At 50.8% G+C, this 25328-nt stretch overlaps 2 protein-coding genes across 5 annotated transcripts; one reads left to right on the top strand and one right to left on the bottom strand.

Annotated features, from left to right (window-relative positions):
- Positions 1-7784: 7784 nt before the first annotated feature.
- SLC25A35 (solute carrier family 25 member 35) lies at positions 7785-11254 on the top strand. 2 transcript variants are annotated; one of them, XM_068531427.1, is made up of 5 exons: positions 8312-8708; positions 9607-9672; positions 10130-10282; positions 10639-10773; positions 10929-11254. In XM_068531427.1, the coding sequence occupies exons 1-5, from the start codon at positions 8334-8336 to the stop codon at positions 11100-11102; spliced, it is 903 nt and encodes a 300-aa protein (XP_068387528.1). In that variant the 5' UTR covers positions 8312-8333; the 3' UTR covers positions 11103-11254. The 2 variants fall into 2 exon arrangements, with proteins under 2 accessions (XP_068387527.1, XP_068387528.1); XM_068531426.1 differs by lacking the exon at positions 10130-10282 and having other exon boundaries at positions 7785-8708.
- A 245-nt stretch (positions 11255-11499) lies between these two features.
- Positions 11500-12946, bottom strand: RANGRF (RAN guanine nucleotide release factor). Of its 3 annotated transcripts, none has more exons than XM_068531430.1 (5): positions 12743-12946; positions 12537-12653; positions 12177-12333; positions 11983-12086; positions 11500-11778 (listed from the first exon to the last, which is right to left on the bottom strand). In XM_068531430.1, the coding sequence occupies exons 1-4, from the start codon at positions 12817-12819 to the stop codon at positions 11997-11999; spliced, it is 441 nt and encodes a 146-aa protein (XP_068387531.1). In that variant the 5' UTR covers positions 12820-12946; the 3' UTR covers positions 11500-11778; positions 11983-11996. The 3 variants fall into 3 exon arrangements, with proteins under 3 accessions (XP_068387531.1, XP_068387529.1, XP_068387530.1); XM_068531428.1 differs by having other exon boundaries at positions 12001-12086; XM_068531429.1 differs by having other exon boundaries at positions 12001-12086; positions 12198-12333.
- Positions 12947-25328: the final 12382 nt, after the last annotated feature.

The raw sequence follows: 25328 nt of genomic DNA, 5'->3' as shown, positions 1-25328 counted from the left end.
TGTTTCTGGGGCGGGAACTGAGGGCGCAGATTGAGATCTCCGCAGAGGAAGCCAGTTCCTCAGCCCCACCCGCCCATTGTGTCAGGCGAGTGTGTGTGTGTAGTGGACCAAGGGGTCGGTGTGATATCTCGGTGCACCCCAGGTGGATATGCCCTTTGCTGGGCCCCCTGCCTGCTCCCCATTCTCAGTCCCTGTCTCTCAGGGTCCTAGCCCCTGACTCTCCCTGTCCCCCTGGGAGGCTGTGATGCTGATTGGCTGGGAGTCAGTACCCCTGGGGGTGGGGGCAGTGGGCAGGGGTCCCTCTCACCTCTAATTTGCTCTGTGATTGAAGAGCTGAGTTCCCAGGGCTCAGAGTGTGTCATAAAAACAACTGAGGGGGCGGAATGAGCCACACCCCAGCCTGGGAAGTAGGGTAACGAGAGGAAGATGCAAGGGCAGTTAGGAACTCAGGGGGCCTTTGCCCACGCCCAGGTGCCTGCTTTTGCCAGACTTTCTCACACACACACACACACACACACACACTCCAAACAAGACGCTAAGACGAAAAGCCAGAAAACTGGGATAAAACATATGTTTTAACTCATTTTTCCTCAGAGTAAAAGACAAAGTCCAGAGTAAAAGACAAGGTCCAACAGTGAACCTAAACCTCTCCTCTTAGGCACATTCCTGCTCCAGGGCCTTTGCACTGGCTGTGTCTTCTGCCTGGTGACCCCCTTCCCAAGACTTCCGCATGAAAGAGTCCCTCACCTCATTTCTCAAATATCACCTTCTCAGTGAGGCTGCCCTACCACTCTTTAAAATTGCGTCACACCAAATTCCTGACCTGCCTTTTTTCCCATAGCAATCATGCCTTATAACATAGCATATAGTGTATTACTATTAAATTGACATAGCATGTTTATAGCTACATACACATTAGAAAGTAAGCTTCCTGTCAATAAATAAATGATGACATTTTAAAAAGAAGAAAGTAAGCTTCCTGGAGGCGTGATCTTTATCTGTTTTGTTCACTGATATACCCTAAAATTCTGGAACAAGTTCAGGCACATAATAAGAGGTGCTTAATATTTTGATGATTTGAACAAATTGAGTTGAATCCTCCCCACAGCCCACTCACTACTCCCCTGGCTCTCCTTTCCTACAGACCATTTCCATAATTCTGTTGATCCCACCAGTTTCCCATCTCTCTCTCTCTCTCTCTCTCTCTCTCTCTCTCTCTCACACACACACACACACACACACACACACACACACCCCAGGACCAGACATCCAATCTCCCAGCCCTCACCTCTAGATCCTTTTCGGCTTCCAGGGAGAGTAAATCTCTACAAGAGTGCCTCAGAGACCCTATCAAGAAAGCTAGATACATGTGTGTAGCCAAACAAATCCTGTTTTTTGTTTTTACTAAAATAGGAATGTCTGTATTAGTTTTACTACTTACAAAAATAACATTTAAAAAGATAACTGGGACTTCCCTGGAGGTCCAGTGGTTAGGACTCCACGCTTTCACTGCCTAGGGCACGGGTTCCATCCCTGGTTGGGGAAGGAAGATCCTGCAAGCTACACAGCACGGCCAAAAAGAAAAATAAATAAACAAAAAGATAACTAACCCCAAAGTGCTGGCTGTTGGCTGCAGACATGTTGGCACTTGGTACTACATGAACCACCCCAGCTCTGCATGGGGGTATGGGCACAAAAAGAGGAATTAGGTGGGCTGGGCCGCCCGTGCACCTTTACCTGTCCTTCCTGGCTCGTCTGAGCTTATTTCCTTGTCCTCTCTCTGTCCTTATCAGAGACCCACCTGAAGGCTTTTCACCTGCCTGCCTGGTGGGGAGAGACTTCCCCTACTCCCAAAGGCAGGATAGCATGTTTTGGGGAACTAAAGTTCACTGGAGCTACACTGAGAATGTTCTAACACTCCTGACAAAGAGGTTCCATTGGGCTCCCTGCTCAAAGCAACCACAAAGATGAAAAGCATGACATTTCAGATCTATACAAATCACCGTCTATTTATGCCCCATCTCATTCCAAAAAGAAACTGAGCTCTGAAAATTGTATCATGTGATATGTGCCAGATTGTTTTTGCACAAACACCTTTTATTTATTGTACAAATACTTTTGCAAAGGTACTGAAGATTTTTATTTTATTTATTTATTGTTATAAATTTATTTATTTATTTATTTATTTATTTATGGCTGCGTTGGGTCTTCGTTGCTGCGCACAGGCTTTCTCTAGTTGCAGCGAGCGGGGGCTGCTCTTCATTGCGGTGCGCAGCGGGCTTCTCAGTGTGGTGGCTTCTCTTGTTACGGAGCATGGGCTCTAGATGCGCAGGCTTCAGTAGTTGCGGCACTCGGGCTCAGTAGTTGTGGTGCACGGGCTTAGTTGCTCCATGGCATGTGGGATCTTCCCGGACCAGAGCTCGAACCACCCATATCCCCTGCATTGGCAGGTGGCTTCTTAACCACTGCACCACCAGGGAAGTCCCAGAAGATTTTTAATATAATGATACGTTCTTCCACCACCCCGACAAAGCAAAAGTTTTCCCTTTTTCTACCTTCCAAACGTGCCATCATAGTTTCAATTCTGTTTTCTGCTTCATAACTATTTGCCATGTTACTACACACATGGACTTTGTAATTATAATTTTTCCTGGAGTGTAATATTGCATCAACTAGATTTTGTCACCCTGGTAACAGCAGTAAAAGTCTTCTGGGAAACTCTCATCCACCACCCCACTCCCTGTGGTTCCGGTGGGACGGTCAGTCACAGCAACCTCCTCCTGGCCACCAGACCCAGATTCAGCCAATCACAGGATCCCATTCCTCTGGCCACAGAGACTGGCCCAGCAATGAGCAAATCACCCATGCCAGGATGTCCTGCCCTGGGTCTCTGGGAAAAGGCATCTTTCTCTTTCTTCCAAGGTCACAAAGCAGGAATAATATAAGTCTGGAGCAATCTGTGTCTCGGCCTCCCTTTCCCCACAATGGAGGAAACTAGTCAATAGTGAGAGAAAATGAGCCCCACACCGGAGGGAAGCAGAACCAAGAGATGGAGGGGGCCTGACATCATTTAAGCCCCTTGGACTGCTCAGTTTCTGGAGCCACTGAATTCCCTTTAGTGCTTAAGCTAGTTTGAGCTGAGCTTCTGTCACTCACTGTTGAAAGAATCTTAAACGCTATAATTCGTTCTCGAGTGCAGGGCATTTGGGCAGCTTCCAGTTTTTGGCATTACAATTAATGCTGCAGTAAACATCTTTGTGAAAAACAAAACAAAATACTTTCAATTTAAAAATGATTGAGGGGAGTTCCCTGGTGGCCTAGTGGTTAGGATTCCGGGCTTGCACTGCCATGGCCTGGGTTCAATCCCTGGTTGGGGAATTGAGATCCTGCAAGCTCTGAGGTGCAGCCAAAAGATAAATAAACATTTTAAAAAATAAAAATGATTAACAAAGTAGCCCCAGAAGCTTCAATGTGGTTGGTCTTGATTTTGCCCAAAGATTCTTTGCTGGAAGGTTGGAGGTGTCCTTAGGTCTTTCTATCTCACCCCTTTACCTCCACATCAGGTGGCTTCGACCCTCCTTCAGTCCTCCTTACGTCACTCACCTGGTTGTTAGGAAAATCAGGTAAAGTTTGGCCAGGCCACGAGGCGAGGCATGGGTGACCATGTGGGGAGACCATGGAAGTGGAGAAACAGTGAAGAGGAGAGTAGGCCCATCTGGAGAACTGTGAGAGGGAAGCTTAGCTGATATGAAAAGAGGGGTATGAGGCTGGAGGAACATGTAGAGGCCACCCCACGGGCAACCGGACAGGGCAGAACAGGCACTGAGGTTTCTGAGCAGGTGGAGGAGTGGATGGCAAGAGTTGTAACCAGTTCCCCACCCATTCCCCCTCTTCGGGTACCAGCACCGAGTTTTCTTTTGGGGACCCGCCCTTCCATCATTCTAGGTCCACATGGCCCATTCTTGGGGGAATGTACGGCCCAGAAGCAGCCAGTCAGCACATTTCCTCTTCCCTAGCTACTGAGATTGGTTCAGGGGTGAGCGTGTGACACAAGCAGGGACAAAGCTTAATTCATGCAAAAAAATCCCTTCCAATGGGAGAGGCGCTCATGATGAAGGAAGTGCTGAGTCCCACTGGCCTCTGACGGGGCCAGGACCTTGAACTCCAATAGAATCCTTCACGGAGTACAAAACACCTAGGCCCTCTTTTCTGTCTAGAAAGCTATTAGGGGTAGGTAGCCTGCCTGTGGTGTGCGATAAATCAGGAAGGGGGCAGTGAGGAAACGCTGGCCCGCTCTGGGAATCCGTGCAGGTTCTAGTCTATGCGAGGACGGAGGATTCTGAACAACTGCCACCAGGTGGCGTGTGAGCACTTCAGGTGTGGGGCCTGGCAGCCAATACGAAGCCATGGGTGTCTAGGCCACCCCAGGTAGAGGTGCCGAAGAGGCACAGCTCCGTGCCTTCCAGGCCTCTGCGTCGTTCACTCTCCCCTCTCTGTGGTTTCACCCCTTCTCTCAGACCTGGGGCCATCTTTGTGCTTCCCCTCCACTCCTCTCACACGTGTCTCAGGACATTCATACCCAGGGGGGAAAAAAAAATGATAATAGCCTATGATAATCAACACAGCATGGTATTGGTGAAAAAACAGACACATAGATCAATGGCAATGGGCCAACACAAATATAGTCAACTGATATTTTTTCAATTTTTAAAAAATTGAGGTATAGTTGATTTACCGTATTATATTAGTTTTGGGTGTACAACATAGTGATTCAGAATTTTTATAGATTATATTCCATTTATAGTTATGATAAAATATTGGCTCTATTCCCTGAGTCAACTGATTTTTGACAAAGGAGCAAAAGCAATTCAATGGAGAAAGGATAGTATTTTCAACAAAACTTCCTGGAACAACTGATATCCATATGTAAAAAAAGACACAGACCTTACATCATTCACACTCAAAAAAGATCATGGACCTAAATGTAAAATACAAAACTATGAAATTTCTAAAAGAAAGTATAGGAGATAATCTAGGTGACTTTGGGTTTGGCAATAAGTTTTTAGATACAACACCAAAAACATGATCCATGAAAGAAAAAAACTGATGTTAGACTTTATTATAATTAAAAACTTCTGCTCTGTAAAAGACACTATTAAGAGAATGAAAAGACAAGTCATAGACTGGGAGTAAATATTTGCATAACACTTATCTGATAAAGGACTGTTATCCAAAATACACAAATAATTCAAACTCAACAATAAACAACCCAGTTAAAAAAACAAAAACAAAAACAAAAACAAAACAGGGAAAAGGGCTTCCCTGGTGGCGCAGTGGTTAAGAATCCGCCTGCCAATGCAGGGGACTGGGGTTCGACCCCTGGCCCGGGAAGATCCCACATGCCCCGGAGCAACTAGGCCTGTGAGCCACAACTACTGAGCCTGTGCTCTAGAGCCCACAAGCCACAACTACTGAGCCCGCGTGCCACAACTACTGGATCCCGCGCGCCTAGTGCCCGTGCTCCACAACAAGAGAAGCCACCGAAACAACAAAGAATAGCCCCCTGCTCTCCGCAACTAGAGAAAGCCCGTGCACAGCAACGAAGACCCAACGCAGCCAAAAATAAATAAATAAAATAAATTTTTTAAAAAATAAAAATTAAGCTTATTTTAAAAAAATAACACTTTAAAAGTTGTCTATCTGTAGGGCATTTGGATATTTAAAATGAAAGGCTTCAGCAGTGGTTCTAAAACTTTAGCACATATCAGAATAACCTAGAGGTTTTGTTAACCCCTGTCAGGCCCCCACCTTCAGTGCAGGAGGTCTAGGGGGAGCCTAGAGACTCTGCATTTCTATTGAGTACCCAGGTGCTGCTGCACTTTGAGAATCACTGGTATAAACTCAAAGATTAAAACAATGATGAACTCTCATCCTATAAGCAGATAGGGTAGGGAGCTTGAGACTTCAATCAACTAAAGCTTGGACTCTAGCAACCTTTGCCCCTATTCTATGCTGATTCCTCTTCTGCTCAAGCCCCTTCACGAATAAGCATACACTACCCAAACCCATTCACTAATATGCATGTATCCTTAGCTTAAAACGTCTCCAATTTTGCTGTTTGGGAGACACTGCTTTGGGAAAGATCCCCTGTGTTCTCCTAACTTACTTACAAATCCTTCCTTCTCTCGCTCTTTTGCTTGGTTGTGTCTATTGGCTCGCCACTCACCAAGAGATGAATTCAGTTTTCTGGGTGTCAATCCCAGCCAGCAGGTGGAGGCATTTGGGGAGCATTCCTTGGAAATTTTCAGGGGACCCTTTCAGAACCTCTCCTGAGAAGCCCCGTTATCTGCTCCACCCCTCCTGCCTAACCCAAAGGCTCAATGATTTAGCAGTACACTGGGGAGATAAGACCCAGACTCAGCACCCCAGCCCCGGGGGCACCCAAGAACTTCCAGAGTACTGGAGGACTCAGAGTAAATGACTGCTAATCAAATGAGAAACAAAGGTAAATGCCTGAGGAGAAAAGCGGGATGGAAGTGGCTAAAAAGCTTCAAGGATCAGGAGATGAAGCTCAAGATGAAGAGTGATTTGGAGGTCACCAAAATAAGGGTGCAAGGACTTTCCCCGGCAGTGGGAACAGGATACACATGGGCACAGGGAGACTGATAATTGAGCATCTAGAGAAAATGCAACAGTTTCACTCAGGTTTGTGCAATAAATAATTATCATTCCCATTTTACAAAGGAGGCTCTGAGATGTTAAGTAGCTTGCCCAAGGCTATCTAGCTGGTAAGCAGGAAGACCCAAACTGGAACTCCGAAGGCCTCTGAGTCTAAGTTTGGTGGCTGCCTCACACACAGGTGTGCCCCCTTGCCTCCTCCTCCCGCCCCAGAAGACATCTGCTATCCTCCTGCCATCTTTCTCCAAGCCTTCCCCCCTCAACCCCTTCCCAGCTAGCTTCCCGAGTCTCTTTTCTCAGAAGTTCTTGCGTAATTAACCATTACCAGGCTCATGAACTAGGGCAGGAAGGAGTCCAGAGTCTCAGGACCTCTCCCACCACTTGCTGGCCCTGTGTAACCTAAGCCCAGCGATCAAAACCCCGCCTTACTTAGCCTGTCTGGCCTTCTCCCTGGTTTGCTGTGAGGATCAAAAGAGCGTAGGGATGTGACTATGTTCCCTCGCCATCCTTCGGGACCCCTTCCTCCGCGCCCGCAGCCACCACACTCCCGCGCTGGAACCTAACAAATATTTTATCAAGCCTAAGGAGATCTGTCCCGTCCAGCAGGTGTGTCCCACCTGCCTCGCGGGAGGAGCCGCAGTTTCCGGGCTCTCCTGGGGCCTGAACCGAGAGGGAGTGGACCTACAGTTTGGCAGCCCCACCCGGCGATGACCTGGGATACAAGGCGAAGGAGGGGGGCCCTCCGCCCGCAAGAGCAGCAGCCCCAAACAGGCAGATGAGGGACTGCTGCCTCCGTACTCGGCCTCTGCGTCCAATAACCCAGGGTCCAACCTCTCCTCCCCGCCAGTGATAAAACCTCTGCTCCCTGGGGACCCCTCCCAGTACTCCGAGTCCGCAGCCCAGGCACTGGTACCGGGGTGGGGAGAGTTAATTCCGAACGCCTCTCTGCGGATTCCGGAGGCCGGGTCGCCGAGAGCACCTCCCATTGGCCGCAGAGCCGGCTCGGCGCTGATTGGCTGAGGCTCTCGGCTAAGGCTCCCCACTGGGCGCCGCTCTCCAGTGATTGGAGTGTGGCGGCCCGGCCTCCGCAGGCTACCTGGGGTGAAGCTGCCGCGGGCTCCGGCAGCTGCCTGAGGGCGCTCATCCCCGGCCGGAGCCTCGACTTCCTTCCCCGATACAGACCTCGTTGCTGTCCGGGGACGCCACCGGATCTTCTCCTGGATCCTTTCCCTCCTTAACCTGCCGATTTTCTTTCTCCTTCCTCCCTGGCTCCGGTCTCTCAGCTCCGCGTTTCCCTCACCTACTCCCGGCCCCCACAGCCGGCCATCCTCAGCATCCCACCTGCCGCCCTCCTGGCTTCTGCCCCTCCTTGACCTCAAATCCCTTGATTAACAAGTCCCTGTCATAACCTTCTCGCCAGACTCTCCTAAACTCATATTTCTTCTCTCTTTGCCATCTCCTGACTCCCAAATTCCAGCTAACCCTTGACCTCTTGACATTTGACCCTGACACTCTTGACTCCAGACCTCTGCATTTCTACCTCCTGCAGCCCGGACTGCTGGAACTGAGGCTTTCCCCTGATTTTCGGACTCCGTTTCTGAAGCTCATTGTAACTTTCTTACCCCTGGGCCAGTTCCTGCTACTGCTGTCCCACCATGGACTTCTTGATGAGCGGCCTGGCAGCCTGCGGGGCCTGTTTGTTCACCAATCCCCTGGAGGTGGTGAAGACCAGGATGCAGCTGCAGGGAGAACTGCAGGCCCCCGGGACCTACCGACGACACTACCGAAACGTCTTCCATGCCTTCATCACCATCGGCAAGGTGGACGGCCTGGCAGCCCTGCAGAAGGGCCTGGCCCCTGCCCTCTTATACCAGTTCCTGATGAACGGCATCCGGCTGGGCACCTACGGGCTGGCTGAAGCTGGGGGCTGCCTGCACACGGCTGAAGGCACCCTCAGCCCTGTCCGCAGCGCAGCAGCTGGAGCCCTGGCTGGGGTCATGGGAGCCTACTTGGGGAGCCCCATCTACATGGTGAGAAGAAGGGTATTGCTTGGGGCCTTCAGGGCAGACCTTTGGTGTAGGGTGGGTGCCTGGGCCTTCACAACCTGATACTGAGGTTGGAAGTGGATTTGTGTAGGGGAGGGTGAGGAATTTGATTAACATACATCAACGAGTGTGGGGATCAGGGGAAGTCCTGGGCATTACAGAATTACTATCCCACAGTCTGCCCCTTTGAGTTAATCTGGTATTGGTGAAGGGTCAGGAACCTGAGGCCCAGAAAGGGGAAGTGACTAGCTCAAGGTCACCACAGCTGCTTGTTGCTAGGACTTGGCCCTGTTTAGCACTCTTTCTGCAAAGACGTTGGGAGGCAATGAGTTCTGTAGAAGGAGAGGCAGTCTGGTCTCACTCCCAGGGTATGAGATTCAGGGACAGTGACTTCTCCAAAGTCAGCTGGACACATGCCCCCCACAGGGCTTGGGGGCCAGAGAGCAAGTTTTGCCGATGACCCCTCACAACCTGCCCCAGAGTCTGATGGGGAGTTGGTCATGATGGTGGCCGAAGATCCTGTCTGCTGGTCTGGGAGTAGGAGCTGGCATGAGAGGCTGGACACCAGGTCTTGCCTAACATGAACAGTCCTAGGAATTGTTGCCATTCTCCAACCTCTCCATGCCCGCCCCTTCCCCCAAGGGAAGAAGGATGCAGAGGGGGTGGGGTGTCTTGCAGCGCTAGGAGAGCCATCCCCCAGGACTGGAGCCAAGGGACACAGTCTCATGACCAGTTTATTAGGTGGGAACAACAATAATTATCAGATTAGAAGGATGTTCATTGCTGAACACCGCAGAGGAAGTGTGAAGGGGTCAGGCATTTGGGTGTCTGAGGTGGGGGGCTGGCCGCTGGGCCATAGGCTGTGATACTCTCTCGTCTCCAGGTGAAGACACACCTACAGGCACAGGCAGCCACAGAAATTGCTGTGGGGCACCAGTATAACCATCAGGTGAGGGTTTTCCAAACTGCTGGCGTCCCTGCCCATTCTCTTCCATTTTCCCCCAGGTTTCTGCCTGCACCCAACAGCCGCAACCCAGCCACGGCTCTGCCCAGCCCATCAGTTCGGCCCTCCTCTGCCCCTGGAGTCCACCCAGACCTTCTTATCCCCATGTTCCCTGTTCCTCTAGCTCCTGCACCTGTTTCTCTTGCCCCATTCTCCTGACCTGCTAATGTCCTCACTTGCATATACCCTGCCCTGTTCTGGGGTGGCGAGGGAGGGAAGGATGGGTTGGCGGACAAGTGAGGGCCACATTCATGCTCTAAGCCCACATGGCACTGGTTGCCTAGACATCGGGTGCCTTTTATGGACCCATCCTTGGCACTGTTAGGAGGTGGCAGCCCCTGATGCCTGGGTGACTGAACCCCGCCCCCATGGTCTTTTCTCTGCCCCCCCCTCCCCCAACCAGGGCATGTTTCAGGCGCTAATCAAGATTGGCCAGAAACATGGTCTGGTGGGGTTGTGGCGTGGGGCCCTGGGCGGCCTGCCCCGAGTTATCATCGGTTCCTCCACCCAGCTGTGCACCTTCTCGTCCACCAAGGACCTCATGACCCAGCGGGAGGTACTGCCTGGGAAAGGGGCGGGGCCACCCTGGGAATGTGGGCAGGGGGAGGGCAAGCTGAAGTGGGCTCAGCTTGAAGAGGGACAGTGCCAACATTCAATGTGAGGGAGCGGCAGGAGGGCTTGGGGGGGTCACTGTCTCTTTACAACCTTCCCACAGTTCTCTTGTCACTTCCTCCCAGGTGCACCTGAGTCCTCAGGGCCTTCCGCTCTTCCTCCTTCACAGTGTTATCACCGGTGGAGTGGAAGCTCCCTGAGTTACCAGCTCTCCACTGTATCCCCGGCGCAGGGCCTGGGCTTTCCGAGGGGTTGAATGATTGGCTGACTGACAGAGCTCTTCCTCCCTCCCCCTCTTAGATATTTCCACCCCAGAGCTGGAAGGTGGCTCTGGTGGCCGCCATGGCGAGCGGCATTGCGGTGGTCCTGGCCATGACACCCTTTGACGTGGTCAGCACAAGGCTCTACAACCAGCCCACAGATGCTCAGGGCAAGGTAAGGGAGTGCTCTGGGGTGCAGGCAGGCAGGAAAAGCCAGGCGGGTGAGGGAAGCAGATTGTGGGTGCAGGTAGGAAGCCTAAAATGCAGCCTGCTGAGGTGAGGCCCCTGGTGGCCTCTGACAAACTCTGCTCTTCCTCTTCAACCTTTCAGGGCCTCATGTACCGGGGCTTGCTGGATGCTCTGTTGCAGACGGCTCGGATAGAGGGCATTTGGGGCATGTACAAGGGTATAGGTGCCTCCTACTTCCGCCTCGGCCCCCACACCATCCTCTCCCTCTTCTTCTGGGACCAGCTGCGCACGCTCTACTACATGTACACCAAATAACAACAGCCACTCTTCCAACACTCCACCAAGTCGGCGCTCCTTGGACTCTTCTGACTCCATTGTTACGACCTGGTGACTTCTGACCAGATGATCTTTCATCCATCAGAGGGGGACCACCAACCCCACTCCCCATCTGTTTTCTCAGGGTTGAATCACTACAAGGGATCGTTTCCCTCCCTTCCTTGGGTGTCGCTTTAAACCTTCCCTACCCGTACCCCTGTGAATTTCACACCCCTCTCTCAGGGCTGAACCAATCACTCCAAAGTGTATTTCCTCCCTTCCTCCACTGCTGGCCTTGGGTCCCTTCTGATCCCATGCACAATTTGAAACCCCACCGTCCAAGACCAAAGGGAATTGGGGGGACCCAGGTGTTCTGTTAGATTCAAAGGCACAGAGATTATATTGGTTATAAAGCAAGTTTATTTCTGCAGAGAGTAGGTGTCTTATGTTTATGCACTGGGAAGGAATTAGGGGAATACATCCAACCCTTTGATCCCCTTGCAGAACAGAGGCCCCAAGTCTTCAGAAGCAGCATGCAGCATTTCAGCGTCCTTACTGGGGACCAAAGATGTTGGGATCGTGAAGGGTCAGACTGGTCACCAACTGTTCAAAGTCACCCAGGCTCCAGGGCGGAAGTGAAAGATTTTCAGGGCCAAGAGATGACCTATTCTCAGGGCTTGGGGTGGGGAACAGATAGAGAGAGAACATCATCTGGGACTTGGGCTTGTAAATTCCCATTTCCTGTTTCCCAGAGAACCTGGTTATCTGTGACCCCAAACCCCTGGCCCACTCCCACTTCCTTGGAGGACCCCACCAGCCAGTCTCCCTACTCTGCCCCTCCAAGCCAGTTCTCCTGGGGACCCAGTCATGAGCCATGTACCCTTTCCGTTCTCCTTACGGGGGCTGATTGAAGGTGAGCAGGAGATCAGTGTGGTACTGGGGCAGCCGCAGCAAGGCCTGGTACAGTGTCACATACTTTGCTACCTAAAGTGATCAGAGTCAGGATGCTTACCTGATTCCCTAAAGCCACCCCCTTCATCCCTCCAAGACGTCTCACACTCCCCTGGCCCTCACCTGCTGGTTTTCTTTAGCTACCTGCTGCTTGCCAGAGAGGATCCAGGCTTCTTGACAGCAGCCCCTCAGGGCCAGGTTCTCCAAAAGGAGGGGCTGCACAGCCTCCACTTGCACAACCCTAGCCTCCTGCACCCCGCCAACGTCCTCAAAATGGTACCTGGAGTTGGGGGAGCAGGGTCAGGGAGGGGCATTTCTCACTGCCCCTTACAAGCATCTCTTATTCTAAACTTCGCTCATTTCTGCTGATGTGGTGTTACCCTTGGAGTTCTCATTGCCCAGATTAACCGTCCCCCCACAGGCCCCGCCCACTCCTTCGGCTCTGGTCCTCCCATTGGCCAGCCGCGGGCCCGCCTCCCTCACCGCGCCGCCTCTTCGCCCTGCGCGTGGGCCTGCAGCTCCAGAAGTTCCATGATCAGGCTCTGGTCTGTCACGCGATGGCAGAAAACTTCTTGATTGTCCGGGACCGGTCGGAGGTCGCTGGAGAGAGGCGAGGCACACCCTGGTTGACCCCGGCTACTTCCCGCAACCCACCTGGTCAGCCTCCTTTGGCGCCCGGGCCTTCTCACCTTACGTCGATGGCCCCCGGAGGGAGAGTGGCGGAGAAGGCGCCCCCGAACAGTGGGTAGTCTCGCGTGGGCTCCATGGGCCTGAGACTAGGGTATGGGCATTAAAGATTTAAAAGAAACCCACATGGGGCCACTTTGCATCACCTCCGTTTCGCAGCAGCCCCGGCCCCCTTCAGGTCTTCCTCTGCTCCTGACCCTTTAGGATTTGGCCCCGCCCCGCGATCACGCTGGCCAATTGGCGCCCGCGCCTTGGAGGGCGGTGCCCCAGCGGAGCTCCTCCCGGAAGCCAAGCTCTTAGGAGGGCGCGGGGTGGGACCCTGGGGTCCGCTAGGAGCTGAGACTTCGGTTTAGGGCTTGTGACACTCTCGTGGTTACTGGCCCGCGCCCGCCGGTCTCCTCCTTCTAAAGGGGTCGCACTTTTTAAGAGTGTTGCCTGAGACCCTCCTTAGGGGCCGTTGCTCGTCCAAGGGACCGATGTCTTGTGGGGTCTCCTGAGTTGGTGGGGATAGTTTCAGGGTCTCCCATATCACTCTCCCGGGCCTCTTGACAGGGAATGAGCTGCCAGCCAGATCGCTAATTCCCGGATGCAGGGAATTAGGGGAACAATGGGGCCAGGTGTGCGGGGCCGGGTTAGGATTCAGGTCTCACCTCACGCCTTCCTGAAAGCAAGACCCAAACCGGGGATTATACATCTAATTCCCCTCAAATCTTCACCTTGGGAACTGAGGTGAGGCGAGGGGATGGAGGGGTGGGGAGGGAGGCGTTGCCCACCCCTCACACACACGCCTGGACGAAAGCACAGATAAACTGTTTTTCTTTTATAGATTTTCAGAGTGTTCTTAAAGTTTCAGCTCAAGTGTATCCTCCCAGCTAATTGCTCCATTCATCTTTGATCCCCAGCACCTGGCAGAGTGTTTAGAGCATAACAGGCCCATGATGTACTGTTGAGTGATTGAATGAACCCAACAGGGTGAGTTTTGGAACCCAGGGGACCACCCATACCCTCAGGGGTTCTAGATGTCATCTACTTCCAAGCCAAAAAGTGAGCAAGAGGATTGTCATCCTGAGGCCATCCTGTTACTGACCAGGGTTCTTGGCCTCCTTAATTAATAGAAATTGATCAGAGGCCAGACAAGAAATTCAGGCAAGGTTTTATTGGGGCCCCTGCTGCAGCAGGGGGAAGTGAGAGCAAACAACAGTTTCCCTTGCTTGCTGGCTCCCTGAGGCGGTGGTGAGCTTGTTCTTTATGTGGGTGAGGGTAGGGGTGTGTCCAGGGGTCAGGCCGGAAGGGGGGGCTTAGGTGGTTTTCCCACCCCATAGGTGGTGTGTGCAGGAGGCATGCGCAGTACCCTGCTTTTGCTCCGGGCTCTTCGAGAGTGGCAGTTGGGTTTTTTGGTCTCTTTGTATCTTTTAGCAAGGATTTGCCCCGACTGCGCATGCGTGCAGTTATTTTTGGTCCCATACAATTTCTTTGTATTTTGTTGCTGGAGGAGAGGTGTGTCCAGGTGCAAGCACTGCAGCAAAGGGTCCCATGTTGCAGCCTGTGTCACTAGAGCTGGCTATTTCTGAATGGGAAAAGAATACGGGACAAAATATGGCCTCAGAAGGTTTGCGGAAGAGGAACAGTGAGAAAAGAATTTTGTATGTGATCAGGATTTTCTAAGGTTGGATTAAATTTAATTAGGTAAATAGACTTTATGAAGATCAGGCTGATGCAAGACTGGATTTGGTTTCTGTCTCTCAGAACAAAGTTGTCCTGAAATGCTGCTTTTGATAACAGATCGTGTGAATTCCTGTGCCTTTAAATGATCTATATTTACTTTTGATTTTTTTCCCTACCTTGGCTCAAGGAATCAATATTGTTTCACAGCAACCTATGAGCCTATCCAACCGGGTGTTTTAAAACTTTTTAAAATTTTTGACAGACTTCCCAGATACATCATGGCTATTCTGGCCCACTGTTGTACCCCGGATGAAAAGGAGCGTATACTGAGGAAGTCCAGGGAACACGCAGATGGCCTACTGGCCACCAATCCACACCACCAGATTTATCAGGTGGATGGGGATGCAATCCCAGAACATGACCCACACTGGGACTATGAATACCGTGTAGGCCAGGCTAGGATGAGACGTTATATTACTCGTTTATCAGAAGGAATGAAAAGGTGTATGGTGAAGCCTGTAAATTATGATAAGGTCTGAGAGGTTACACAGGAAAAAGATGAAAACCTGGCAGCCTTCCTGAGCCGGTTGACAGAGGCATTCAGGAAGGACACCAATACAGACCCTGAGTCTGCAGAAGGGAGGACACTGTCGGCCATGCATTTTATCACCCAGGCTACTCCTGATATCTGGAGAAAATTTCAAAAGCTTGAGGCTGGGCCCCAAATCCCATTGTCAACCCTGGTAGAGGAGGCCTTCAAGGTCTATAACAACTGAGACTTAACGGAGGAGACCAATAAGGATAAGAGGCTAATGAAGAAAACGCAGCTTTTGGCTACTCTGATTCACCCACCACCTCGCGGGGACCCTGGAGGGACGAGAAGGCAGGACAGACCACCAAGAAACCACCTGGGCCCAAACCAGTGTGCCTTTTGTCTGAAGGAGGGCACTGGAAGGGGGAATGCCCTGAGCGCCCTCCTGTGGGACCCCGAGGGGCAAACCCGACTGGCCCCGGTTCCTTGCGAATCTCTCAGATGAGAGATTCCCGCACACTGACTGACGGCCTGAGCGCCTGGCCAGCTCCGGATCCCACTCGATCCATCCTCATTTCTCCAGTGGAGCCTCGGGTCACCCTCCATGTGGCAGGTAGGAGAACTGAATTTCTGGTAGACACTGGAGCTGCCTGCTCTGTTCTGACTTGGCCAGCCGGCCCCTTCTCCAACCATGACTGTACTGTGACGGGAGTTGATGGACAGCTAAAGGTAAGGCAACTTACGTCTCCCTTTGCCTGCGGAATCGGGTCCGTTATTATTACTCCTTTTTGTACGTGCCAGAATGCTCTGTCCCTCTCCTCAGGAGAGATTTGCTAAGTAAGTTAGGAGCTAGTGTATTCTTAGGACAGGGTGAAGTCCAAGGAGGTAAAGAATTCGAACAGAGAGTGCATCTATTAGTAGCCCCAGATGACCCACCTGTTGGGCATCAAAATATTCCCCAAGACATCCCTCAAGAAATTAGAGGACAAGTAGATCCTGCAGTTTGGGATACCTCGGTGCCAGGAAGGGCAAAATGTGTTCCCCAAATAAAAATAAGGTTAAGGCCTGGGGAAAAATACCCCTGGAAGAGAAAATATCCTTTAAAGCCTGAGGCCCTGAGGGGAATCCAACCTAAAACACGAACTCATTAGGCCCTGCCAATCGCCTTGCACCACCCTGATCCTCCCCGTTCAGAAGCCTAACGGGGAGTGTCGGTTTGTGCAAGAGTCGTGAATGTGGGAGTCATCTCTATTCACCCTCTGGTGCCAAACCCATACACCCTCCTCACCCAGGTGTCAGGGAGCGCCCAGTATTTCTCTGTTTTGGACCTCAAAAGATGCATTTTTCTGTATTCCCCTACACCCAGACTCTCAATACCTTTTTGCCTTTGAATGGAGGGACCCTGACCCCCTGGAGGTTACCCAATATACATGGATGGTGCGTCCGCAGAGTTTTCGGGACAGCCCCCATCTTTTTGGAAATGCGTTGCAAGGGAACTGAAGGAACTGAGCCTTGAGAAGGGAACTCTGTTACAGTATGTTGATGAGTTACTGATAAGTAGTGAGACCAAACACGATTCAGGTCAAAATACTGTTAGGGTCCTAAATTTTCTGGCAAAAAGAGGATATAAAGTCTCTCCAACCAAGGCTCAGATCTCACAGCAAGGGGTTCAATATTTAGGATTTGTTTTGACCCCAGGGGCATGAGTCCTGGCCATAGATCGAAAAATAGCAACTAGTGCATTACCGTCTCCAACCACAAAGAGGCAACTCCGAGGCTTTCTCGGGATGGCTGGGTTCTGTCGTATCTGGATTCCAAATTATGGCCTTGTAGCAAAACCTCTGTATGACGCTCTAAAGGGAGGAGAAAGGGAATGCCTTCAATGGAATAAGGACCACCAGCGGGCCTTTGAGACTCCAAAGCCTGAGTTGATCAGAGTACCAGCACGGGGGCTTCCACGTTTGGACAAGCCCTTCACCCTGTATGTTCACGAGAGGTCAGGGAGAGCACCAGCAGTCCTGACCCAAAAGCTGGGACCAGATCAGAGACCAGTGGCTTTCTTTTCAAAACAACTGGACTCAGTTGGCCTGGGATGGCCTAGCTGCCTGCGGGCAGTAGCAGCTACAGCCTTGTTGGCTAATGAGGCTTCCAAGCTCACCCTGGGACAACACTTAGATGTGTTGACCCCTCATCAGGTACAGTCTGTGCTGGAGGTCAGAGGACATCATTGGTTGACTAGAGGAAGGTTAACAAGATACCTGTCCCTCCTAATGGACACCCCCGACATTACCTTAAAGGTGTGCCAAACCCTGAACCCAGCAACTCTGCTTCCAGCAGTGGAGGGTGGAGACTTACTGCACCAGTGTATAGAGACCAGAGAACAAACTTACTCCAGCAGGCCTGATCTTCTAGATGAGCCTCTTGACAGCCCTAAAGTCGAATGGTTTACTGATGGGAGCAGTTTTCTAGAAATGGGAAACCGAAAGGCAGGGTATGCCACAGTTAGTCTAGATGAAGTCATAGAAGCCAAGGCCCTGCCACCCCCTGCTTTTGCTCCAGGCTCTTCAAAAGTGGCAGTTGGGTTTTTTGGTCTCTTTGTATCTTTTGTCCAGAATTTACCCCAACTGTGCATGCACACGTAGTTATTTTTAGTCCCATACCATTTCTTTGTATTTGGTTGCTGGAGGAGAAGTGTGTCCAGGTGCAAGCATTGCAGCACTGCAGCAAAAGGTCCCAGGTCCCAGCCTGTCTACCCACTGGGTTCCAAGTGCCGATCATACCTCTGGACCGTAATAATTTTGTGACACTGGGGCCAAGGGGCACATATTCTTTGGTCCCTCACCTTCCCAGGCCTTAAGCAAAAGCCTGGAGATATAAAGGCTATTAGGACAGAGCCCCTGCCTCACCAGGAGTATACAAAGAACAGTAGAGGACACTCTGAGTCTTAAAGGTTGACTCAGAATTCACCAGGGCAACCTAGGGGTATGCTAGCCAAGGGGAACATCGGGAGCAAAGACTTGGAAATGAGAGGGCCGTGTTTTGGGGAATGTAAGTATATCAGTTTGACAAGGGTGCCCTGGGGAATGGATGGCAGGGAGCTGTGAGGCTGGAGGGTTGGCCACGGTCAGGGTGTGCTGAGGAGCGTGAACTCCTCACTTCTGACAGCCAGCATCAGACTTCTCTCTGAGCCTCATTTCCTCAACTCTAAAACGTTGTTAGAAGTAAAGGAAGTACGGATGTAGTTGAATTGAATCTGTTTTGGGGCAAAGAGAGCAGACTAAGTTTGATCCATAAGCAATTAGAAAGAAGAGGGGTGTGTTATAGACCCCCAAGGGAGAGAAGGAGCCTGGACATGGGGAACCAAGGGAGCCAAGTCTCAGGGGTCAACCCCATGCTGCCTCCCTCATGTAGGGGATGATGTACCTCTCTATCCCTCCCCCCCATTTCTGCTGGCTTGCCACCTGCTCCCACCTGGCCCCCGCTGGCAATACTGGCTCTGGCTGCTTGGTGAGCAGTCAAGCAGTTAGGGAACCCTTGGAAAGGGACCTGCAAGGACATAGAAATTAACAGGGCCCTGGCACCGGGCACAAGGGGTGGGGGCTTATTCATGGGCCAGGAGGAGGTCAGACTAGATTAGGGAGACTGAGGAGAATCCCCCCAGCTTCCTCATTTTGGGTCTCTGGCACGTTAGGCGTCATGCTCTGCTGTGAGCCTCTTGTGCATCTCAGGATGCCTTGCCCTCCACAGTTCTGGAGCTCTTGGGGCACAGGTTAGGTGGGCTCTTCCAGATGGTAGGAAGCAGACCTCCAGGAAGTGACAGAGGTGCAGGGCGGGGCCTCCTCTGGGGGAGTGGGGTGAAAGGAAACCCTAACTTGGCAACTTCCTGCTCTTGACTCCACTTCCCTCTCCCTCACCCTTCACCTTCTTCTCTGTGTCTGTCACTTCTTCCGGCCTTCCCAACCGCTGACTCCCCCTGCGTGTTCAAGTTCAAACTTCCCAAGAGACAGGATCAAATCGGGTCAGTTAGTCACCATCCAATCTGAAAGTACCTATTTGGCCAGCTCTCCTGCCCGGCCACTAGCCAGACACAGATGAGATCCCTTCCTTGTCCAGCTGGCTGTGGCTAGGCTGACCAGTATCATGGGAGAGACCTCAGAAGGCTGAGATGGCCCGAAGCTACTTTTCTCAAGAGGGTGTGAGGGTGTGTCCAGCTCTCAACCCACTGGTTTTAAGTAGGCCTGCAACTGATTGATTCTGTACCCCTGGGACATTCCCTCTTCCAATGCCCTGCATGCAGTTGATGCAGTTATTTATTTATTTATTTATTTATTTATTTATTTATTTATTTATTTATTTATTATATTTATTTTTGGCTGTGTTGGGTCTTCGTTTCTGTGCGAGGGCTCTCTCTAGTTGCGGCGAGCGGAGGCCACTCTTCATCGCGGTGCGCGGGCCTTTCACTGTCGCGGCCTCTCTTGTTGTGGAGCACAGACTCCAGACGCACAGGCTCAGTAGTTGTGGCTCACGGGCCTAGTTGCTCCGCGGCATGTGGGATCCTCCCAGACCAGGGCTCAAACCCGTGTCCCCTGCATTGGCAGGCAGATTCTCAACCACTGCGCCACCAGGGAAGCCCCTGATGCAGTTTTTTTGCTTTGGGGACAGTTGTCTCAGAGCCCCCACCCCATCACCTTTGAGGGCACCAAGAGGTGGAAGTGATGGACTCGGACCAGAGAGGTAGCTCAGTGCACAAAGTCAAGCATCCCTTTGGGAAGAGTAAGGACAATATATATTTCTACCAAGCAGGGTTTTTAACTTTTTTGCTTCCATGCACCCCCTTGGCAGTATGGTGAAGCCCATGGACCACCCCCCTACTCAGAATAATGTTCTTAAATTCGTAAGATAAAATATATAGGGGACTTCCCTGGCGGTCCAGTAGTTAAGACTCCGCGCTTCCACGGCAGGGGGTGTGGGTTCAATCCCTGGTCTGGGAATTAAGATCCCACATGCTGTGTGGCCAAACATAAATAATTAAATTAAATTAAATGGATAAGCAACAAGGATAATATGTACAGGGAAATATAACCATTATAAAAAAATAAAATATATAGGAATACAAAGAAAATTAAACTATTTAAATACAGTTATCAAAATTAAAAAAATTGTAAATGGAGTGTAAACTTTAAAAACTGTGTGTGTGTGTAAATTGGTGTATATATATGTATATATACACACATATATATATATACACACACACACATATAGTGGACTAAACGTAGATGTCTTCAGTATACTTTGTATGTTTTTAATATTTGAAGAGAATTTTTTGAATCTGTGCATTTTATTTTTTCAATCTTATTTTACAAATTCCTGTTCTATAAATAATAGGGTATTTCAGATAGAGAAACTTAAGGCACCTTGCCATTTGGTGATGAAATGAAGGGCAGAAGATTTAGAAAAGTCCATGTACCCAAACCCACAACAAACCAAAATTATAAACTCATGTCTAATGTGTCCAGTGGTCAGAGACTTTATACTGCTGCCAGAATTGCCAAATAATTTTAATAAAAGTGGATTTGAACATAAAATAATTGGTATATATATATACATATATTGGTGTGTATATATATATGTATGTGTGTGTTGTGTGTGTATATATATATGTCTGTGTATATATATATATACACACACAATTGGTAATTGTGTGTGTGTGTATATATATATATATACCAGAATTATGTTATAGTACATCCAGTTGGTGTCAGACCAGTCGGGGGTGAAATAGAAGAGGTCATTGTAATATCCCAAGTTTGGGGTGATGAGGGTCTGCACTAAGCCGGTAGAGGTGGGAGAGGAGGAGATGAAGCCAGATAAGCAGAAAGCAAGGGCGGTAATAATATGGGTGATCCACAAGGTATGGAGCAGAAAGAGCAGGTTCAAAGATGGAGACTTTGCCAAGAAGAGCGGAGACACCAATGACAGGAATAGGGCTTCTGATGCAGGGTTTGATTGTGGATAGGGCAAAGAGGAGAGAGGGCTTCTGTTCTGGCCCCCAAGTCACAATTTGGGCACTTTACCCTCTGTCCCCCACTCGCCAACAGTGGAATTCTGCGATGCATCGCTTTCCACTATGGGATTATCACTGGCCAGCAAAGCAGGGATGACCGCACCATATGTCAGTGCTCTGTACCATTTCTTCATAAGGCCCCTGTGTCGGGAGCTAGTGAGCTACACACGTCCCCACCACCCTCAGAATGAGTTACGTACTTCCGACTCAGTTCTGGCAACTCCCGGTGTTGACTCCTTAACCTGCCCTCCTGCATCTCACACCTGTTTCTCAGCCTTTATTCCAGAAGTGGGAGGAGGAGGCAACTTGGACGTGGTCAGATGGGAGAGGTGGTGTGTGGTGGTGGACATCCCCCTGGTGACCTGCTTAGCGTCTGAGGGAGGTGGGGGTGAGGGGCTTGGGGGTTGGTCCCATCACTGCGTTTCATCATCTGATGGGTCCTCATGGAGAGGGGGATGCCCATCACATCCTCAAGGGTAAGGAGAGGTTTCCTTGGGCTGTGACCCAGGCCAGGATCTTTGTGTCCTTAACCCAGCGGGGATGCCCCCTGTTCCTTCCCTTGGAACCTCCTGTAAGGTGCCATTGGGAGTCCACGGGGCCGCAGCCTCCAAAGTGCCACATGATTTAGCTCTTTTCACCTGCTTTGTTTAGCCAAGCCATTTCCTTGTTACCTTCTGCAGGTGAGGTGTTTGGGAGTGGGAAGGGCTGTCTGTACTACGTTGGGAAAGGATCTAGGGGAGAGAAGGGTTTGCCTCGCTGTGAAGGTGGGGTCAGCAGAGCTAGGACTCAGTGGTGAGGAGAACAGGCTGACTCCCCAGTCCCTTCTGTTGCCCTGGATACCTTCCCAGGGGCATCCCAGGATGCTCCAGTGACTTGGGCAGTGGGAAGCCACTCAGCTGGTTAGACTGTAAGGTTAGTGGTGCCATTCCTTCTCAGCCTCCTCTTTTGCTGCCAACCCCTTCAATGTTGGGTTACCAGGCTCTACTCACTCCTCCCAGATCACCTTCCCCACGCATAGACCAGTGCTTCCCAAACCTTCATCTCCATCCCAGATCTCTTCTGACTACCTGGGGGACACCTCCATTTTTGTGTCCCACTGACACTTCAAACTCAACACGTCCTAAGCAGAGCACGTCATCTTCCTCCCATGCATGTGCCATCTCCCGTGTTCCTATCACAGTTAATGAAATTATCACCTACCCAGTGGTCCCAGCAAAAAGTCTGGGCTTCATCATCAGCTCCTCTCTCTCCTCCCTTCACATCCAGTGCCTGGTGATTCTACCTCCTGACGTCTCTTTTCTTTTAATAAATTTATTTATTTATTTACTTTTGGCTGCGTTGGGTCTTCGTTGCTGCACGCGGGCTTTCTCTAGTTGCGGCGAGCGGGGGCTACTCTTCGTTGCGGTGCACGGGCTTCTCATTGCTGTGGCTTCTCTTGTTGCGGAGCACGGGCTCTAGGCGCGTGGGCTTCAGTAGTTGTGGCGCACGGGCTCGGTTCCTCCGCGGCATGTGGGATCTTCCCGGACCACGGCTCGAACCCGTGTCCCCTGCATTGGCAGGCAGATTCTGAACCACTGCGCCACCAGGGAAGTCCCTCCTGATGTCTCTTGAATCCTTTCATCCCTCTCCATCTCCACTGCTGCCACCCTAGTCCTGGCCAGCACTATTTCTGTCTGGAGCGTGCAAAGCCCTCTTATGGGACTCTCCACATCCTCTCCTGTCTTCCTCCTCTGCAGCTGGAGTGATCATGTCTCTCCCTAATATAAACCCATTCGGGTGGTTTCCCATTGCTCTTAGGAGAAAATCTAGATTCCTTGACATGCTCTGTTAGGCCTTTAACTGCCTGTTCTGTTTCCCATTGTACTTAATGTTCCAGACAGACTCATCTTTGTTCAGTTCCTTAACTCGCCTTATTGCTCAACTCGGAGGCTTTGCAAATATCTTCGGCTTTCCCTCCCTCCCCTCTCCTGTGACCAGCTGCTAGGCATCCCTCAGGTGTCAGCTAATCCCGGGAATCCTTCCCTGATCCTGAGACTCTGGGCTGCATCCCCTGCTGTGAGCTCCCACCTGTACCCCGAGCTTCCTCTCAAAGATGTTTCACTGAAATTGTCTGCGTCACGGCCCTCTCCCTCTGTGTGTGCACCCGCCCAGGGAGGAGGCCCTCGACAGTTTTCTTACCTGAGTGACAGCTGGGGCGGGGCTCCCTGTTTCACACCCTTTGTCCCATTCTCTAGCCACGGGCTTCTCCTCCAGCCTGAGCAGACAGATGAAGCTGCACAAAGCCACCCGTCCTGGGGGAAAACGGCCCACAGTCGCCGGCACTCCTAGTAGACTGCTCACATAGGAAGGTCTTTCCTGAAGCCCAAGACAGGTCTCTAACCCAGGCCCCACCACAGCAGCGCCCGAGGCTCCACCATCTGGCTGTTTGCTGCCCCCAAATGTCTAATGACAGGCTGAGGATTTCTTTTGATTTCTGCCCCAGGGTCTTGAATGCAGCAGGTGCTGGGGAAATAAATACAGCTTGTGGGACCCCGGGGCCTCTGAAGGCTCAGCTGCTTTGGGGGACACCCTCCTCCCACAGGCTCACAACTGTCTGGCATCCACCTCCTTTTTTCCTTTCTACCCCCGTTGTCCACACCTGGGTTTGGGCGGGGTGTCCCAGGTGCTATTTGGAGGGATGCCCAGGGGTGCGCTGGCCTGTTGGAGAGGCTGGGAGCCTCTCTGGAGAAAGTGGTCTTCTCCAGGGGTCCCATCCGGACCCCTGCACACACGCCCCCCTTTCTGTGCCCGGGCCTCCTGGAGCCCTCCTTCCAGCACATATCAGGCTGAAAGGGATGAACGCATGCTCAGTTCAGGGCCGTGTCTTTTTCTGTGAAATTGAAGGCCCTGTTGGCTGCCAGGCAGGTGTTAAGACAGAGACAAGACTTACTGGTTCTCCCTGTCTCTCCACACCCCGCCCCCGCCCCGCCCCAACACATGCATACACTGTCCTTCATTTGACATGAGGACAAGAGCTTGTAACTTTGAATGACTGGAGGAATGAAGTAAAAAAGGGAAATGCTTGAGGACTTGCAAAGCAAAGCCACCCATAAGCCCAATTCACTAAGTTCACTCTTCTATTAAGGAAAAAAAATGTGTATCAACCTTTACTAATTTTAACATTCACATTTATTCACTTGTTCAACATATATTTATTGAGCACCTTGTAGGTGACAGGCACCATGCTAGGTGGTAGGATGCAGTGGAGGGCAGAAATGGAGTTCCTGCTCTCATGGAGTTCACACTCTACTGAGGAGACGGCTCGTTGAGCAAAGAAACACATCGTTCAATGTAAGATTGCAATGGTAAACAAAACAAAACAAAACGACAACAACGAAAGATTGCAATGCTGAAAAAGAAATTACAACAGTGACTTGGGCTAGAAAAGGAGGTGTGTGATGCTACCGTAGGAGCCTCCGGTGTCTAACAAAGAATTTGGTCAGAGAGCTGTTGACTGATGAGACCCAAAAAAAAGACAAGACTTAGGTTTGGACATTATCGTTAATGGTCTTGTTTCAGACCTCAGGTGTAGTGAGCTGAGGTCACCATACCCCTTTTGTTCATGATACATTATTATCATTGCTCCACTTGGGTGCCCTCTCTTATTACCTTTGGTCTCTGTTTCTCTTTCCGATTCCCCGTTTCCCCCATAGGTGGGTAATGCCGAATTTCTAATGGGACAATCTGCCCTGTTGTCTGGCTTTCTCTGGGAAAGCTGATGGGTTGGGATTTTGTCAAATGGGAATGATGAAAAGATACTGGGTCAAGTTGAAGAGCACTGGAAAAGCTGTTACTGGAAGTTGGATAAGGAGGGAAAAAGAGAGAAGAAATGGATTGGGGGAAAGATGTGATTGAGCTGGAGGTCCTGATGACTTTGAGATCCGAGTACTGAAGAGGAAGATGCATGATGGCAGGAAGGGAGGTTATGGTCAGAGGTAGGGTGCTTGAGTGAGTGTGGAAATGAAGCACATCTGGGTGATGACAAAATTCCATGGCCGAGGTAGAATGGAGGAAGTCATTGGGAAAAAGTTCAGGTTGCACCCCTTCCTTTAAGAACACGTAGAAGTTGTATACATCATTTTCTCTCCTACCAATCAGAATTTAGTCACAGGGAATTCCCTGGTGGTCCAGTGGTTAAGACTCCATGCTTCTACTGCAGGGGTCACAGGTTCAATCCCTGGTCAGGGAACTAAGATCTCACATGCCACGTGGCATGGCCAAAAACAAAACAAACAAAACAGAATTTAGTCACAGCTGTAAGGGACACTGGGAGATGTCATCTTTATTT

This window comes from Eschrichtius robustus, chromosome 20 (genome assembly GCF_028021215.1).
Source record: "Eschrichtius robustus isolate mEscRob2 chromosome 20, mEscRob2.pri, whole genome shotgun sequence".
In the NCBI taxonomy this organism is placed as follows: Eukaryota; Metazoa; Chordata; class Mammalia; order Artiodactyla; family Eschrichtiidae; genus Eschrichtius; species Eschrichtius robustus.
Note: the sequence above shows the minus strand (reverse complement) of the source record. Positions and strands in the feature narration are given on the sequence as shown.

Excerpts from the sequence above, each read along its gene's own strand:
- SLC25A35 (XM_068531427.1), top strand. The coding sequence starts at position 8,334 with ATGGACTTCTTGATGAGCGGCCTGGCAGCCTGCGGGGCCTGTTTGTTC. Across the intron at positions 8,709-9,606 it reads TGGGGAGCCCCATCTACATG|GTGAAGACACACCTACAGGC; the intron begins GTGAGAAGAAGG and ends TCTCGTCTCCAG. Across the intron at positions 9,673-10,129 it reads GGCACCAGTATAACCATCAG|GGCATGTTTCAGGCGCTAAT; the intron begins GTGAGGGTTTTC and ends TCCCCCAACCAG.
- RANGRF (XM_068531428.1), bottom strand. The coding sequence starts at position 12,819 with ATGGAGCCCACGCGAGACTACCCACTGTTCGGGGGCGCCTTCTCCGCC. Across the intron at positions 12,334-12,536 it reads CAGGGCGAAGAGGCGGCGCG|GTACCATTTTGAGGACGTTG; the intron begins GTGAGGGAGGCG and ends CCCCAACTCCAG. Across the intron at positions 11,779-12,000 it reads CTCACCTTCAATCAGCCCCC|CCCTGAGAATAGGTCATCTC; the intron begins GTAAGGAGAACG and ends CCCCACCCCAAG.